At 50.3% G+C, this 17,688-nt stretch overlaps 2 protein-coding genes across 2 annotated transcripts; one reads left to right on the top strand and one right to left on the bottom strand.

The window, feature by feature from the left end:
* Positions 1-343: 343 nt before the first annotated feature.
* Positions 344-11,890, top strand: TOP3A (topoisomerase (DNA) III alpha). The gene is made up of 20 exons (XM_010570388.1): positions 344-384; positions 615-850; positions 2,033-2,092; positions 2,503-2,576; positions 3,194-3,269; positions 3,796-3,904; positions 4,216-4,359; positions 4,910-5,080; positions 5,309-5,409; positions 5,546-5,620; positions 5,737-5,819; positions 5,939-6,146; positions 6,319-6,504; positions 6,942-7,071; positions 7,509-7,622; positions 7,703-7,868; positions 8,295-8,438; positions 8,725-8,847; positions 9,120-9,850; positions 10,927-11,890. The coding sequence occupies exons 2-20, from the start codon at positions 683-685 to the stop codon at positions 11,103-11,105; spliced, it is 3,042 nt and encodes a 1,013-aa protein (XP_010568690.1). The 5' UTR covers positions 344-384; positions 615-682; the 3' UTR covers positions 11,106-11,890.
* A 2,189-nt stretch (positions 11,891-14,079) lies between these two features.
* Positions 14,080-17,261, bottom strand: MIEF2 (mitochondrial elongation factor 2). Its single transcript, XM_010570385.1, has 3 exons — positions 17,115-17,261; positions 16,409-16,586; positions 14,080-15,540 (listed from the first exon to the last, which is right to left on the bottom strand). Exons 1-3 carry the CDS (start codon positions 17,259-17,261, stop codon positions 14,486-14,488), a joined length of 1,380 nt encoding a protein of 459 aa, XP_010568687.1. The 3' UTR covers positions 14,080-14,485.
* Between the last annotated feature and the right edge of the window lie 427 nt (positions 17,262-17,688).

Raw genomic sequence — 17,688 nt, 5'->3', positions numbered from 1 at the left:
CCTCCGCTCTCCCTCACGGGCGCCGCAGCCCCGCAGCCATCTTGGAGTCACATGACGCCGCGACCTCTCACCCCCCCTCCACACACACCCACACCCGGAAGCGAAGCCACCGCCCCTCCCTCCCTCCCGCTCTACCGTTGTCGGGATTTTTTTTTTAAACCGACCGTCCCTTGGCGTTACTTAACCCGGGACGGACCCGGCCGCCGGAGGAAACGGCGAACCGAGGCGGGACGAAAAAACTACGGGGTTGCGGTGCGCCGCGGGGCATCTTGGGAGTTGTAGTTCTCTGCCGCCACCGCTGCGGCGCTTTACGGCAAGGCGTAACGGTGAAGGAAAACCGCGCCGCGTCCCGCCGCTTTTTTGCGACAGAGTGAGGGCGGTGAGGTGAGGAGAGCTCGGCCGGGGGGAAACCGGGGGAGGGAGAGGAGGGAAGGGGGCTGCCCCGGGGGAGGGAGAGGCCGGCCGGGGTCGGGGGGAGGGAGAGGAGCCGTGGAGGGGGTCTGCCCTGCCCTGGTGGGCGGGGGCCATCCCCGGCCTGACGGAAGGCCTTGGGAGGGCTGAGGGGGCCGGGGGCGGCCTGGGGGTATTCAGCGATCGTTCTCCATCCTCGGCAGGATCCGGCCTCAGAACAAGGCCGCAGCAGCATGCCTTGGCTCCGCCGGAGCTTTAGCCGTCTCCTGCGATGAACTTTCAAGCGAGGGTCAGGATGCTGCCGCAGCCCTGGCGTCTCTTCTCCCGGGCTGCGGAGGATACGGCACTGCAGAGGATCCGGAAGGTTCTGTGTGTGGCCGAGAAGAACGATGCTGCCCGAGGGATTGCAGATCTGCTCTCCAACAGCAGAATGCGACGGGTAGGAATACACCGCATCTCCTTACCGCTTGCTGAGAGGCATACAGGTGGTCTGGCTTAGCTGGCTGGAGAGGGTCAGCTCAGCAGGGCCAGCGTGCAGTGCAGTCCTGGTCTCGGGTGTCATCTGTGTCTTGTGTGTTAGCCCCAGCGTGCTTGGCAGAGCTTGGCACAGGCAGTTCACATCAGCACGTGCAACATCTTGCACTGTTTTTGCCTCTGGCCACGCGAGGTTACAAGAACAGCTTTCTTTTGTGGACAAACACCGCTTGCCCAAATGTATTTGGGACTCTCGGACCCCTTTTCCTTGTGACATAAGTCCTGTTAGAATTCAGATCCCCAGCTGTGCTCCCTCTGCCCAGACTGCCTTCTCTGGGCAGTGAGCTCCAGAGTGAGGGCTCCCTGTGTTGTTCCTAAGCATACACGAAAAGCTTCAGGAACTGAAACTATCTGTTGGCGTGTATTTCCCAGTGAAAAAGCACCACTTCTGCAGTGTCAGCAACTGTCAGGGGTTTACTGAAGTTCACATAATAAAGCAAAGATGGTCTGTCATTTGGAGAAGAGCGAGTTCAAAGATCTCTCCTCTCTGCTGCTTTGTTTTGTGACCTTTAACAGTTTGCATAATTACTTGGTATTTCCAAGGTAAGGAACTAGAAGGTGCTTCTAGACCAGAATTATATTTGAATGAAAGGTGTGACTGAGAACCTGAGCACTGACAGTCCCAGTCAAGGAAGGTATCGTCCTGATTCTGTAGAAAAAGCAGCAAATACCCAATCTAGAAACTTCCACGAGTCTCAGTTAGGTGGAAAGTGGTCTTGGGGACCTGGAGCTGGCACACTAATTGTCATTTGGAGCAGGACAGTTGAATGTCAGGAATATAACTGGCCAGCCCCATTAAACAAATTTGTTCTTTACTGTTGTCACTATCCATGGCGAGATAACCCTCGCATCCCCTTCAGACATGGTTTAAAATATTCTTACGGCGGAAAGCACCATTTCAGTATCTCCATAAATGATACAGGCAATTTCCACTCACGCTGCTGCAATTCCTATTAGCTACAGTACCTGCTTTTCACTTGCCCCGTGCTTCTCTGTGCTCAGCCATAACGGCGTGTATGAAGTGAGGTGGAATGCGTTTGGTTTCTGTTAGAAGCCAGAAACTCAACAACTTTCCTTTTCCTTCTAGCGAGAAGGATTTTCCAAGTTCAACAAGATCTACGAATATGACTACCAGATGTTTGGCCAGGTAGAGTTTTCTTTCATTCTACTGCTAGATTAGAGAAGTGCAAAATGCTAATCGTTAAAAGCCATTTGTCAGAAGTTACAAAACACATACCTAGTGACAGGGATGTTTTGTCCAAAGATGAAGAAAAGTCAGATGTTCTTTTCTTGGCTCAACCCCTGACCTGTTTTGTTGCTTTAAGTCTTTCAACTTTCTGGTTTTATATCAGCCAAAAATATGTTGCTATTTAGCATTGGGAGCTTCCTACAAAAACTGAGGATAAGGCCATAGATTTAGCTGTCAGAAGAACTTGTTATGTTAGCAGGAGGGAGGTGTCACTGACCGTGTAAATTGAAAACTGCATGAAGATCTTGGGGCTGTGGGTAGTTTTTAGGAAACGATGGGCACTAATTACCTTGCTCTGTCTCCTGCAGAACGTTACTATGGTGATGACATCCGTGTCGGGACACTTACTGGCTCATGATTTTAAGCTGCCGTTTCGCAAATGGTTAGTTCTTAGTACCCCCTCACAGGAAGGGGAGCTGTCATCTTCTGTTTTCAACCCTGAGCTGAGCAGGGCACTGCTAGTTTGAAGACTAGGGAGCAGGGAGGGACACTGACACTGTGTGCTTCAAGGAGCCACACAGAGCAGAGTGATGAGTACCAAATTTTATGTAGAGTAGCTAAAATATTGTTTCAAATTACTCTCCTCAGGGCACTGAAAAACCCCAAAGTCATAATACTGGTTAAAATACATTAAGGAAGACCCAAGGAATTAAACTGATTCCACCACTTGATTGATGTTTCTGTGTTCTTTCTTCAACTAGGAGTTGTCCTGGGAAGCGAGGCGCTTTCTCTAGCTTCCCTCCCCTTTGTTCTCTGTGCTTGAAATAAGTTGCTTGTTTAGAGCTGCCTTCCAGATTCGCTGTTTTCTCTGGTTGCTTTTTGGTTCTATTGCTTTCAAGTGTAACTCAGCATTTCATGGGAACTCCCAAGTTGTTTAAGATGAGGCCCAGAACTAATTCCAGTACTTGAAGAGCACTCCCTCACAATACAGCACCAGTTAGTATCTCACAACGTATGTTTTAGCTTTTGTTACGCACACTCTTATCCTCTGTTTACCAGGCATAGCTGCAACCCTCTAGCTCTTTTTGATGCTGAAATTGAGAAGTATTGCCCTGAAAATTACGTTGATATCAAGGTACGTTGTTTTTAAGGGTTTCCCTGTAACTCTGGGTTCAGAGGTTATTCTACAAATACTGTCTCAGACAGAAGGAGGACTGTACCTTTGTCGTTAGCATCTAAGTTCTAGAGTTTAGCAAATTCCTCCTGCATTTCCTGAGACTATATATATTGTTCATTTGTGACTTTGAAAGTCTCCTGCTCAATTAGTGCAGTAAAGGAACAACTACTTTACTAAAAGTAGAAATGTTTTTTCCAACAAGGTGGAATTGGTAATTGCATCTCAATTTCACCAAAAAATGGCATTTTCAGAAAAAAAATCTGATCCAAGCCATGCTTTTTAACAGAGTTAGATGTAGATAAATTACTCAATTCTTTTGAAAGCTGCCTAATCTCATGAGACACACAATTACAAAATGTTATTGCAACAATCTATCTCTATGGATACACGTTGCATTTCATGTTCAGTTAGTGAGTCATTCTAAAATTAAATGACAAAGCAAGTGACTTGGTGTGTCTCACTCTGTGTTGTTTTCTCATCTCAGAGAACCCTTGAACGAGAAGTCCAGCAGTGCCAAGCTCTGGTGATCTGGACTGACTGCGATCGAGAAGGAGAGAACATTGGCTTTGAGATAATTCACGTTTGCAAAGCTGGTGCGTAGAGCATCTTCTGCATCAATCTGAGTTCCATTAAAGTGCCGATTTAACAGGTATTGCTGCTCACAGATCTTGCAACAGGCGTATTCTCAATCTTACTGCGTCCAGGTTAAATACGTTGGCTGTAGTTCTGATAAATATGTGGCTCTGATAGACCAGAAATATATTCAGCTATTGGAAAGCTATAGATTAGGTTGACACCATACTCTTTCGAAGATAGTTGTTCATTAGTTGCTCCTTTCTGTTCACGTTTGACTCGCTCTTTGATTTTTTTTTTAATTTTTTTTTTTTTTTTTTCTGTCTGACAGTAAAGCCAAACCTCCAGGTTTTCCGAGCCCGTTTTTCAGAGATTACACTTCATGCTGTCAGAACAGCTTGTGAGAACCTCACCCAGCCAGATCAAAAAACAAGCGATGCTGTTGACGTCAGGCAGGAGCTGGACCTCAGGATAGGTATGTAAACACATGCTAGAGATAAGAGCAGGCTGCCAGGTCTGAGCTGCTGCATACACCTCCTCTAAAGGGAAGTGAACAAGAGCGTGGTAGGTAGGCAGGGGACAGCTTTGTTATCAGTGTATAGCTTATTGTCTATAAATACTTGAACTCCCTTAGACTGGTGAACAAACAAGATAGCCATCCATCAGGCTCTTCCTCACTTCTCGTCTAACCACATTGAATGCACATTGTTAAAGCCCAGCAAGGGGTGTTTAGAAATCATCTGTTACTCTATCCCCAACACAAGACAGAAATGCCATCTATAGTGTCGTAAATCTGCTTTTTAGATCAGATGCAACTAAATCACATCTCATCTTTTACTGGAAACGTGCTCTTTGAAGCAAATGTTCGGTTTATAGCTCATGCAGCACTGACAGGCTTCTGCAACTTGGTGTGTTAAAATTAGAGTAAAATTAATACTCAGAGTATTAAAAAGGACCATCTGAAGTGTTGTGATTCTCCTCCAATGTTGTCTTACTCAGTTCTGGTGTCTGGTTTTTTTTTTCAGGTGCTGCCTTCACCAGATTTCAGACACTGAGGCTCCGGAAGATCTTCCCTGATATTTTAGCAGATCAGCTGATCAGCTATGGTAGCTGCCAGTTCCCAACACTGGGGTTTGTAGTGGAACGCTTTAAAGCCATCCAGGCCTTTATTCCTGAAGCCTTCTATAAAATAAAAGGTATGCTTGGGGAAAGCGAGTCCTGGACTCCATCTTAAAGGGCTTGATGTATTTAGAAAGGAAAAACCATCAGGGCAACAAACAAACAATGCTGCAGAGGTGATTTCCTCTTCCTTTGCCATGACCACTAAGCAGAACTGAAAGGTTTCCCAATAGTGTGGCCCCACTGCCTCTGCTGTATTTCCACTGTATTACTCCTATATCACTTAGATCTGTTGTTCAACACAGTGACACATGATCATGAAGATGGCAGTGTGGTCTTCAACTGGAAGAGGAACCGGCTCTTTAATCACACAGCATGCCTGGTCCTTTACCACATGTGTATGGAGGTAGGAAAGCTTGTAAATAGTTGTATAATCCAGTATCAGCCAAATATTTCCTGCACCCGTCTTGCTCAAGACATTTAAAGAACAGTTTGTGTCAACTCTTAAAGGAGAGTTTGCGTTTTGCTTACTCTGTCTTTAGGATCCAGCAGCAACTGTTGTCGAGGTTGTGAGCAAGCCAAAGAGCAAATGGAGGCCCCTGCCCTTGGACACTGTGGTACGTCTGAACTATGCTGAAAGGACTTATCTGAAAGAAGCTTTGAACAGATATTTTACTCACTGCTATGAATTATGCACAAATACTTCTTTTTTTTCTGGCTCCTCCCAACACAGGAACTTGAGAAGTTGGCTTCCCGCAAACTGAAAATAAACGCAAAGGAAACTATGAGAATAGCAGAAAAACTGTATACTCAAGGGTAAGAAAGCAAGACATGGCTTGGTAAACTTAACTCTTTCAAAAGTAAATGGCCTTTAGTCCAAAAGGGGAAGCATCTTGGAGGACCTCTTAAAGTGCTCTTCTGTCTTTCTTCTTAAGGTTCATTAGCTACCCCCGAACTGAGACCAACATTTTCCCCAAGGAGCTGAACCTCTCTACCTTAGTACAACAGCAAACACAGGACCCAAACTGGGGAGCATTTGCACAGAGGATTTTGGATCAGGGTGGGCCAACCCCTCGGAGTGGAACCAAATCAGATCAGGCTCACCCTCCCATTCACCCCACAAAATACACTGCTAACCTGCAGGTCAGTTTAACAAAGGCAGATTACTGGATGGTTTGTATTGCTTGATAAATAAAGATAGAATTCTTAATAATACGGTCCTTAGCACAGTATCGTCACCTGAGATGTCACTAATATTTCTTGACACCTCATTTACACAGGAGGACACTGACTCTCTTTTTCTGTTTGATATTAGGGCAATGAGCAGAGACTATATGAATTTATCGTGCGCCATTTTTTGGCTTGCTGCTCTCAAGATGCCAAGGGACAGGAAACAATTGTGGAGATCGACATTGCTAATGAGCGATTCATTGCTCAGGGACTAATGATCCTGGCCCGGAATTATCTGGAAGTCTATCCTTATGAGAAGTGGAGTGATAAGGTAATACCCTTGAATAATGTACGTGGGAGAGGCTAAAGTACCTGGAGTTTAAAATAGCACTTCACTGTCAACTTCAGACCCCTCTACAGAATGTCCTTTGATAATTTCTGGCCCACTGGCTGTTTCACTCAGAGCCATCTCTGCTGAAAACCTCTGCAGCTTTATTGTGCCAGCTTTGGATAAATTCTTCCCCTTCTGACCCGCAGCAGAGACCATACAGGGCAGTAGCGTTGACTTTACTCACCGAGAGGAGCTGCAGTTGCTGTTCCGTGGTGTCTCTGGCAGCTCATTACTGGCTAATCCTGAGGACCCTGAGGCTGGATCTCCTCCAGAACAGGGTGCTGCTCTATTACTGCACTGGCCTGCTGTTAGTGTGACATTTTGTCTTCAGCGAAGGGACCAGAAGGCAGTTTCAAAGAGATTCTCCTTCCCTTCAGGTTATCCCACTGTATCAGAAAGGGTCTCGCTTTCAACCCACTACAGTGGAGATGGTGGATGGGGAAACCAGCCCTCCATTGCTCCTCACAGAAGCGGATCTCATTGCTCTCATGGAGAAACATGGCATTGGTCAGTATTGGCAGCGTGGCCTCTCGCTCTTGGGAGAGCTTTGTTCATAAGCTTCTTCTCAACTTCTCTAACATGAGTTCTGTCCCATTCTCAGAGTAGGAAATTCTCTAAATGTCACTCTAGATAAGAAATCACTTAAATGTACAGAACAAAGGGATAGTAGAGACCTGTGGGCAAAGTCCAAAGATCCTGAGGAGTCCACGGAGTGCCTCCAATATCTAGGGAGATATGCAGTTTAGGGTCCAGGGTGTGCCTGCCAGCACTTGTTGGCCTCAGCGTCAGTGGGACATGAGGGCAACCTGGGACGTGTGGGACATGAGGAGCTGCTCCTGACCATAAGTTGTCTCCTTGTCCCTTTAGCACCTTGCACTCTGCACTAGGCACAGGGGAAATCACTTCTTGGCACCCAGTTCGACTGACAACCTGTCTCCTTTCAGGGACTGATGCCACTCACGCTGAGCACATTGAGACAATCAAGACACGGATGTACGTGGGCCTTACAGCGGATCAGCGGTTCCTCCCAGGCCACCTGGGCATGGGGCTGGTTGAAGGTAAGGGCAGCGCCTGTTAGGAAGATGGCAGGTTCCTTACTTGCTCCTTCCTTTCGCTTACCATGTGGTATGTTCCTCAGGCTATGATTCCATGGGCTACGAGATGTCCAAGCCTGACCTTCGAGCTGAGCTGGAGGCTGATCTGAAACTGATCTGTGAGGGGAAGAAAGACAAATCTGCAGTGTTGCAGCAGCAGGTCCAAAAGTACAAGCAAGTCTTCATCGAAGCTGTGGCCAGAGCCAACAAGTGAGTCCTGTCTTTGCCCTCTTCTGTTCGCTTTGTTGTTCTGGGAGGTGCTGGCTTCTCACCTGGGGCACAGCCTGGAGCGGGATCCTGTTACACTGTTTCCCTGGAGCACTGCCCAGTGTGTGTAGGCATTTGCATGGGAAGGGATGACTTGCAGCCTGGCACACCATCATGAGTTAGTGCCAACTAACTGCTCATCTTAGTTTAAACCCTTAAGATTAAATTCAGAGCTGGCTGAAGGAGATGGCAATGTGCACTGACCTTTTTTGTGTTGTACCCACACCTAGCCTGTTCCAGAGTGGTGGTGCTGAACCAACATACTTGTGGAGAAGCTCAGAGGGGCTGCATGGAGGGCAGCAGGTGCTAATTCAATGCAGTGCTCTTTGCAGAGGAGACACAAAGGATGCTCTGCTTGTTTCTTTATAGATTGGATGAGGCCCTGGCTCAGTATTTTGGAGAAGCCACAGAAGTTGCAGAGCAAGAGGAGGTCTACCCAGCAATGCCCGTTTCCGTTCGGAAGTGTCCACACTGCAACAATGACATGGTCTTGAAGACCAAGAAGAATGGCGGGTTGGTGATCTTCCCTGTTGTACAAAGTAGCCTTCTGTGTTGGTTTGTGTTTTTTCTAGACATTGTTTGTTTACCTCCCCTCTGCAGCAAGCATGAGAACTTGGGCTGCAGCTAGCTAACTCCACCAGCTACGTAAGCTGTGTGGACTCAGCTGAACCTCTCTCAAGTATGTACTTGCCCTTAAAAATTGTTTTGACAATTTCTGACAGCTGAGAAGATGGGAGAACAGATCAGTGACTGCCTTGACTTTGCCTTTTCCTCATCTGGTGCCTTTGTCCCACGGCAGGTTCTATCTCAGCTGCATGGGCTATCCAGCTTGTAAAACTGCAGTCTGGTTTCCTGATTTCGTGCTGGACGTGACCAGGGATGAGAGCGTCTGTGCTGTGTGTAAACCGCATCCAGTTCACAGGTAGGTCGTACCAGTTATCCCTTGGGGAAATGCAACCCCTCAGACATTATGTGTTAACCGTCAGGGCCAGAGACTTCCACGGGCTAGGCTGGGCAACCATTTTCCATTCCAGTCTTGGAAAGCTGGAGCAGCACTCTCGTGGCTTGGACATAGAAAGAAGAGGGGTTGGGGAAACTGGTGTAAGCATAGCAGAATTTAAAAAAGAAAAAAAAAAAAAAAGAAAAAATCCAGTCCAAATTGAAGGGAGACTTTCATTCTTCCTTTCCTTTTAGACTGAAGTTTAAATTCAAGAGAGGCAGCATTCCACCCGTGATGCCCCTGGAGTTTGTTGGTTGCATTGGAGGCTGTGATGACATGCTAAAAGAGCTCTTGGACCTGAAGTATTTACACAGGTCATCCCAGCCCGCATCATCAGCCAGCCAGCAAGCTAATCACTCACAGGTCAACAACTCCTTTAACAGAGCTAGTGGTGAAAACAGGCATGTGAAGGGGACCACAAACCTGGCATCAGGACATCTACTCTCCTTGAGCTCAGCGAGAACAGCCAGGCCTGCTCCTTCAGCTGCTCCAGATGACAGGAACAATGCAGTGGTGTGCAACTGTGGGAACGAAGCCCTGCTGCTAACTGTGCGCAAAGAAGGGCCCAATCGAGGCAGGCAGTTTTACAAATGCAGCACCGGTACCTGCAATTTTTTTCTCTGGGCTGATCAGCAGTCAGAGGACAGAAGCAACACAGCTCCGCGAGGCTCTGCGCTGCCCCAGCCCTTTGCAGGAAGGGACCCAGCAGGATTTCAGTGCCCAGGAGGAGGGAGAGGTCCAGAGCTCTTTGGAAACAACAGCTCCAATTCAGGAGACAGCACAGTCTGCAAGTGCGACCAGCCAGCCGTCACACGTACCGTACAAAAGGACGGGCCCAACAAAGGGCGGCAGTTCCACACCTGCTCTAAACCCCGAGAGCAGCAGTGTGGCTTCTTCCAGTGGGCAGATGAAAACATGGCACCAGGTAAGGCTGGGCTTGGGGCAAGACGCAAGGGTTGGAGGCTGTTGAAGCTAAACCGAACGCACTTCTCACACGTGCGTAATGCTACCACAGCATGACAGCTCTTGTAGCAACTCATACATTTAACAGAGTTCAGGTTTGTCTTTAGAACATCTGTCAGCAGCATTATAGCACTTCAAATGTTGCTTGTAACAGCTGAGTCTGGCTTACCTTTCCAAGTGCTAGCAGGATATGTCCTCGTAGCACACATCTGCTGACCTCCGAGCAGGATGCTTTGCTTCTACGTGCAGTAAGCTTGAGCATCTCTCTGTCTGTGACTCGTTAGATAAAGCCCAGCACTCTTTCCAACAGTCTGTTTGGGAATTTTTCTTCCCAAATTACGGTGCTCAGCTTTGTGAGAGCTGTTACTGACTTGGTATAGAGTTGAAGTGATGGCACCGCTTTTGGAGATCTTAAACCCCATTCTGTCATACCGGGGAAACTGCGCTACTCCCTCTGCCCTAGTTTAGAAATGCAGTGAAAGACCAAGTCTTTCTGAAGCTTTGATCGGAGCTGAGAAACTGAGTGTGGCTGCTGTGGAAAGATGCTGAAAACAAGTACCCATAAAAAAAAAACAACAAACCAACAAAAAACCCCCCACAGAATAAGGATGCAAAAGAAAGAGCACTGAGACAAAGGGACAGTAAGCAAAGTACAGAGGTGGAGATGTGGTCTGAGAGAGATCTTCAACACTGGCCTCCTCTTTAGACATTTGGGCCTAAAGGGGTAGAATCAAGTTTTCAAAACTACTTGAAAAGCAAGTTTTCCTCTGGCATGTTTTGTTGTTTCCACTTCAGCTGTAGACCAGAGCATGCAACCAGGCAGAGCAGTTTCCCCTGTTCTGTTCCCACATTTCTCTAATGCTGCAAGACAAATGGATAACATTTAACAGTTTAGACAAATCCGAACCAAGTGCAGATTCAGGAATAATCCGAGTGGCTGGGGTAGTGAAATCCTTGACGCGCCGTTTTCAACTTGTCTTCTGTTCTTCACCTACTTACATTTTCAAAGGTACTTAAATGCAAGTTGTTTCTCTCTAGGGCCTTCTGGAGATGTCTCTTTGAACCACTTTGGCAGCAATGAATACTCAAGAGGGTTGGGAAGTAAAGCCAAGAGACCAAGCAGTCTCTCCTCGGGAGCAACTGCCAAGAAACCACGGACCTGTAGCATTTGCCACCAGCCTGGCCACACTAGGAAAACCTGCCCTCAAAACCACTGAGCCCGGATGGACATCTCTTGAGAGCCTGAAAGGTCCAGGGTTGTGAGCTGCTACAGGAGCAACTACGGCTGAAAGGAACTGGAATATAGAAACAAGTCTGTTAAGTGCTTTCTGGAAGGGCTGGTTGCAGGCTGCTCCTGCCGAGGGATACCATCCTCACGCATGCATTACATACCTGGGCAGCAAGGGCTCAACCAGCTTTGAAAGGTGGCCTCTCTACTGGTGTCAGCCTTTGTTTTCAGCTGCTCTTCTGCTGAGCAGTTTGGGATAGTCTAAACATTTCAAGGAAGCATTGGGAAACTGAATCTGCAGAGAAAATGGCACTGGATCTAGTCCACCTGTAGTTTCTGCCATGGCAGTGGTTGTACGCAGCCTTTCTACACAAGAGCGAGCTGGACTGTAGCCACTAAAACAGACACCAGGGCTGCTTAGCTCTTCTCAGTCCCTGGCTTTCCACAGTGTGGAATTAAATTAAGTTCCCTTCTATGTTGTTACCTGAACAACATTCCCCCTCTCTTTTTTTGTGTCACAGCACCACACCCCTTACCTTGGTTGTCCCTGCCAGTGAAGGAGGGCCAGGTGCAGAGAAGCTGGATCTAGTGCTTGCCCTGAAAGGGAAGCTCAGCTGCAGTGCTCAGGAAAAGCCTTCATTTTAGATGGTTCCTGAATTTGAAACCGAGTTCTTCCTCAAACCTTGAGACATGCCTCTGTGATGCTGCTAGCTAATGGAAGTTATTATTGTAAAACTAATAAGTTTCTTATTAAAAGATTATTTAATTTTTAAATTTGATAGTGACATCTTAATTCTGCCCTATTATTTCTTCCTACTTAGTCAAGCTATTACCGTAAAAGCATCCACCCAAATCTTGCTCTTTCCACTTACTCATCGGAACAATAGAGAAGCTTTCTTGGCAGAAACTCCCCACAGTTATTTAGAAGTGAGCTGCAGAGGGGCAGGGCAAGTGGGTTTATCTCACCAGCTGTAGTATTGCTGCCCAGGGACAGACAGACAGCTGGCTGAACTGAAGGGAGGTTCTGCTTTCCTGCACTTAGTTAAATCAAACTTCTGGGAAGCCAGGCTACCTCATCCCTCTCTGTTGGGGCTTCCTCTGTACATCAAAGAAAGTAGAGCCACAAGATTCCTGTGTCCTCTTCTGCTAGAGGACAGCATTCAGTTTTTCCCCAGGGCCTCTGATGCTGCTGAGGACCCTACTCCTGGACGCAGAGCAGTTCCCCGAGGTCAGTACTGAGGTGACATGCAGCACACGGAGCAGCCAGCATGGGCAGGAGGCTGAAGCATTTTCTGTAGAGGGTAGCTTGAAGCAGAGGAGACCACAGCAGCACAGGTTCGCTTTAAGGTCTGCATGAGAGAGGAGAGAGCCTTTAACTCTGCAGCAGTCCACCACTGTTGGGACTAAATCTATGGATTAAAGGCAGGAGAACTCAGGTTGCATTTCCCTGTACCCCTCGCTCCCACAATTAACAGCCGTGGCCTAAAAATACAGACCTGCCAGATAAAATAACAGGATTACGAGGCTTTGTAATGCAATCACTGAGCCAGCGAAAGCCCAGCAGAAGCCCAGCTTCTGAATGGCAACAGCAGCAGAAAGCGTTTATGTAGCATACAGGCAAAAGGTTAAGCGTTGCCAGTGGCATCGGCCATTACCAGCTTTCCTAGTCTAACCCTGGTCAGAGTTCAGGCAGCTGAGCAGTTAGAGCCACTGGGTAAATGGCACGAGCTCAGTGTCCGGATGGCTCCTGTACTGCAGCCAGGTGCTCTGCAGGCGTAGAGCTTTGGAAAAGGAGAAAGGCCTTGCAGGATGGGGTCTGACCACCACCAAGTTCTCCACACAGGGAAGGATGCCCTGGGCAGTGCTGGGTGGTTCTCGGGCATGCCACCGCAGCTGGAAGATTGCTTCAGCCCTTATCATGGGAAAGGAGACAAAACGGAGCTGACACAAGAGAACCAGTACACACAGGGAAGGTTTATTCTCATTGCTAACACCTGGGAAGTGGTTTAGAGGAATAAACTGAGTAATCTTCAGACTGGGAGGAAAAGCAGGTTTTTTTCTTCCCATAAACAAGATGATCACTGTAAAGAAAACTAAACCACAACAGCTGCTCACATTGAAGTCCACAGGATTTCTCCATCTCCACCAGTGTGCAAAACCAGCTCTTCCCATTAAACATAAGAATATATTCTTTACCCTGGGACTACATCCAGAAACAAAGCCTACTAGCAGCCACTCAAAGGAAAAAAAAAAAAAACAAAATACCCAAACAAAACATACCTTCTTAATAAAAAGCATAAACCACTTCAGTTCTTGCAAGCACTTTGCTCAGAGCATCATTCCTGTCCTGCCCCATACCATGGGGCTCCAGGGGAACAAGACCTCAAGACAGCAACAATACACATGTGAAAAGGTCACTGGACAAACTGGAAGGCAACGCCGTGGTTCATTGCAGAGCAGCGAGTACCCGCAGACGGAGGCTGGCAGCAACCCACCCACCGTGGAGGGGACGCACAGCCCTGCTGCAGCCTCCACCAAGGGACCGATACCAGGAACCTCTCAGGAGTCAGCAGCTCTCTTCCTGCCACTGCCTTTTTTGGGACATCTTCCAGCAAAACGCTGCATGGGACAAGGGCCACGAAGCCCCAGCACCGTGCTGGAAGCACACCGCTTCCTCAGGGCAGAGCCAATACTGGCAGAATGAAGAGGTAGGGCTGAGCTTGCCCCTTTTGGCAACTGAAAGGATTTCCAAAGAATAAACCTGCAGCCCCTTTTGCTATGGCTGTATCTTCAAGCGCCCAGACAACCACCCAGGTCATCACTGGGACCTTATTTCAGATTGGCAATATCCTACAGACGGATGAGGCTCCCACCCTGTCCCAAAAGCCAGCTTGAGGGCATGACACAGTAAGACCAAGTTGGGTGCTGGTGAAAGGACCCACCCAGCACCCAGGACGCAGCAGCAGCAAGGAACTGCTCCCTTCCAGCTCCAGCTGGTCTCAGAGCATGAGGGGAGCCTGACAGTTGTGACAGCAGGCTGGGACAGGCAGAGGACACTGGGAACCAGAGACCAAACGTGCTTCACATCGGCTCCCAACACCCAGGGGACGGGACTCACCTGTAGGTACTTGAGGTGTGGGCTGCACTTGCCCTGGGTTCAGCAGAGCCTCCCAGCCAAAGGCTCCTTATGCCAACACCCACCTCTGCTCAGGCACGTTTTATTCAGACAGGAAATACTTTTTTTTTTCTCATAAAGTGCAAGAACTTCGCCTCTTACTGACTAGTCAACTAGAAGCATCCCAACCTTCACAGCGGGGAGCAGCAGATGGGCGAGGAACACCCTAAGTTCGGGAGCTCCCGACACACCAGTCATTTCTCCTTCAGCAGGAGCTCCGGCTCAGATACCGCCCTGTAGAGCATGAAGCCCATTTCATCAATTTCCTCTTCCAACAGCTCACAAAAGAGGTTGATTTTGTGGTTGAAATAGGAAGGCAGGACCCCTTTTTCCAGGTAGCCTACCAGCTCCTCAAGCACCTGCTGGAACCTGTCAGCAAGGCTTTCTTCTGCCCAGTCCGAACTGGTGGCACTGAGATGAAGGACGACATGGGTCAAGGGGCTGCCGCTCAGTTTGTGCAGGGTGGGATGGCTCTTGCAGATGCCGTTCAGGATGCGGAGGCAGCGCTGCCGAGCCCCGGCGTCACCGGCATCCAGCTCCTTCAGCTTTGAAACCTCTGCCCTGTAAAAGCTCTCAAGCCAGAGGTTTTCCACCAGTCCTTCAGGAGGAGCAGCCAGAAGAACCTTGTCCTCCATTTCCACCACCGGGAAGAGGGCGATGCTCAGCTCGACCTGGTCGTGTTTGACTTCCAGTTTCAGCTCCTGGGAAGCCACGACCGGGTGGATGACGGTCCCCAGCAGGCTGCCTATGGCAGGCCAGTTGATGGAGGCCACCAGCATCTTGTGAAGGGTCTCATTGAGCGCGTTGGAGGAGAGGTACCGGCCCACGATGAACCTGTCCCAGGGGCTACGCCCACGAGGGAAATACTCCAGATCAGTCCTCTTGATCATCCAGTACTGGGGGTTCCTCACCACGGTGTCCTCTCCTGGGATGAGGCTCCAGAGCGCAGCGTCAAGGACCACCGGCAGCATGAGGTGGACGTGGTCAGCTGCCAGAGCTCCGAGGCCATCGAGCAGGGGACCGCTGAGGAAGAGGCTGCCGAAGGGCAGCTCCGGGCACTTGATTTGCAGGAAGTTCTGCAGTTGGGCGCAGATGCTCCTGGCCAGCTGCGGGGCGAGGGATGCTTGCGTCTCGGGCACGGCCAGCCGGCTGCTGTAGTGGGAGAGGAGCTTCTCCTGCAGCGTGAGGCAGCGTGGAGGGCTGAATTCAACCTGAGGAGTCTCCGGAGGGGCAGAGCAGACCCTGGGCTCTGTGAGAAGGAGATGGGGCAGAGGGAACGGAGAAGTCACAGCTCTGAGCAGATCATCTACAACCAACAGCAGCAGCTTCTCCTGCCGCAGCCGAGGGAGAGGCGCAAGCCGGGTGCCCAGCTCTCAGCCCACCTCTCTGGACACAAGGCTGACCTTGCCAAGAGGGCCACCACCGAGTCCTCTGATGTTAACAGCGCTTTGCAGCTAAGGCAGAGCCCAAACTAACCTCAAAACCCCACTGTGCCCAGCCTCACCCCCCCAGCTAGAGATGGGTAAACCAGGCTAAGCACCAGCAGCCGGGCAAGGGACTCACTACCAAGGTCCCTATGAGTCTCAGCCCCACTGAGACTGCTCAGGCAGATCCAGCCTGCTCCGACATCTGTCTGATCACTCAAGTCCTGCAAACAATCCTGCTCCGGGTCTGGTATCTCAGGACCTGTCCTGCACCGAGCTGGGCTGCTTTCCCACTTGGAAAAACACTGTCTTTGTAGGCAGCCAGACAAGGCAGCCTTTGTCTGCGGCAATTCCCGAGCGCACCTTCCTCTAGGCAGAGCTGACCCAGAAAACGAGCACAGCAAGACTTCGCTCCAGAGGAAACAAAGCCCCGACAGCCTCCACCACGCCGCGGTGGCCAAGACGCCCAGGACGTTATCAGAGGTGCTGTTACTGCAGTCATTGCCTAAAAAGGGACCGCGGCTTGGGAGCCTCCCAGGAGGGCAGGCTCAATCGGGTCAGCTTTCCAGTCACCAAGCTAAAAATAACGCAATGCTTCCAGGCTGTGGGGAGCAGCAGCACAGATGGCCCCAGAGCACATCAAGGTGAACTTCCCAACCGCGGCAGGAGCCGGCATGCAACCACGAGCCTCACCTGGCGCCGGCGGCCGAGCTGGAGAGAGCAGAGGCTCGCTGAGGTCTTCCCTTCTCTGCTTCTTGGGGAGTTTTGGCGTTGCCTTGATCAAGGCCAAGTCCTGCCAGCTCTCCTCCAGGGTCTTCTGCTCAGCTTTGGGATCGCCTTCGTCACGAGGGCTGGTGGCTCGGTCTATCAGCTGGAGGGAAGCAAAAGCCACATAGATGAGTTATTATCTTGGTACCATTTCCCCACGGTCACACCCTGAGCTACAGGGGACAACAGCCCCTCTGGTACACGTGTGGGGAGACAGCCCCAGGCAGGGCTTCTGCTAGCAAAAATAGACAGTTTAGGGGGCCGCAAAGGTGCACATTTTCTTCCTGCAGATTTTAAGTGGAAAACAGTCAGGTGTCCAAAGATGAATTAAGCCCAAAGTGCCTTTCTGGATGGGATACTGTATCCCGAATGAGTGCTGTTCCAGACAAATGGGGCATGGGGCTGCGTGTGCCCCCACGGCGTGGAAGTGGGCAGCTCCACACCCACGGCACTGCCACTGTCACCGGCGGCATTTCTACCCGACTCGAGGGACCTGCTCCGCAGCTCGGGAACGGCCAGCAAGGTCTGTGGCACATCTTCTCCCACCGCTGGGGACCAAAATGGTTTTCCTCCACGGTCCGTCAGGTTGTTCCCATCCTCCGAACCCTGACGGCGGTCACGCCAGCCTTACCCGCTTGACAGCCAACGTGGCGATGGCGAGCACGGCCGCGCCGCTGACACCCAGCACCAGCCTGGCGTTGGCCAACAGCAGGTCGAGGACGCTGCCCAGCCCGCTGTCCTCCTGCCGCTTGCCCCGCTGGCTAGTGAATTCGGCCATGGTCACCCTGCGGAGGGGGAGAGGAGCAGCGGGGTGTCACCTTGGACGGAGGACCTGCCTCCCCGGGGGATGCAGAGCCCCCAGGGTGGGAGATTTTTTTTTCTTTTGATTTTTAAAGAACGGGGATTTTCTGCGGCGCCCACCCCACCGCCCTCCCTCCACCTCCGGGGCAAAGGCTCCCGCCGCCACCGGGACACCTGGGTACGGCAGAGGAGCAAGGGTCACCCCAAAGAAATATCACCCGCTCCTCGCCCGGCCCCTGCCGCAACCGGGAACCGGCGAGCGTTCGGGGGGGGCGGGGGGGGGCAGTACTGCGACCCGTGCCCGCGGGGAGGGAACGGGACGGAGACACCCCCCCACCCGGCTCCGCGCTGCCGAGGGGAAGCGGCCGGGCTGCGGGCACAGCCCGGGGCCGCCTCCAAGCCCA

This window comes from Haliaeetus leucocephalus, unplaced genomic scaffold (genome assembly GCF_000737465.1).
Source record: "Haliaeetus leucocephalus isolate CR32 unplaced genomic scaffold, Haliaeetus_leucocephalus-4.0 Scaffold295, whole genome shotgun sequence".
Classification (NCBI taxonomy): domain Eukaryota; kingdom Metazoa; phylum Chordata; class Aves; order Accipitriformes; family Accipitridae; genus Haliaeetus; species Haliaeetus leucocephalus.
This window is presented reverse-complemented; position numbering and strand designations above follow the sequence as displayed.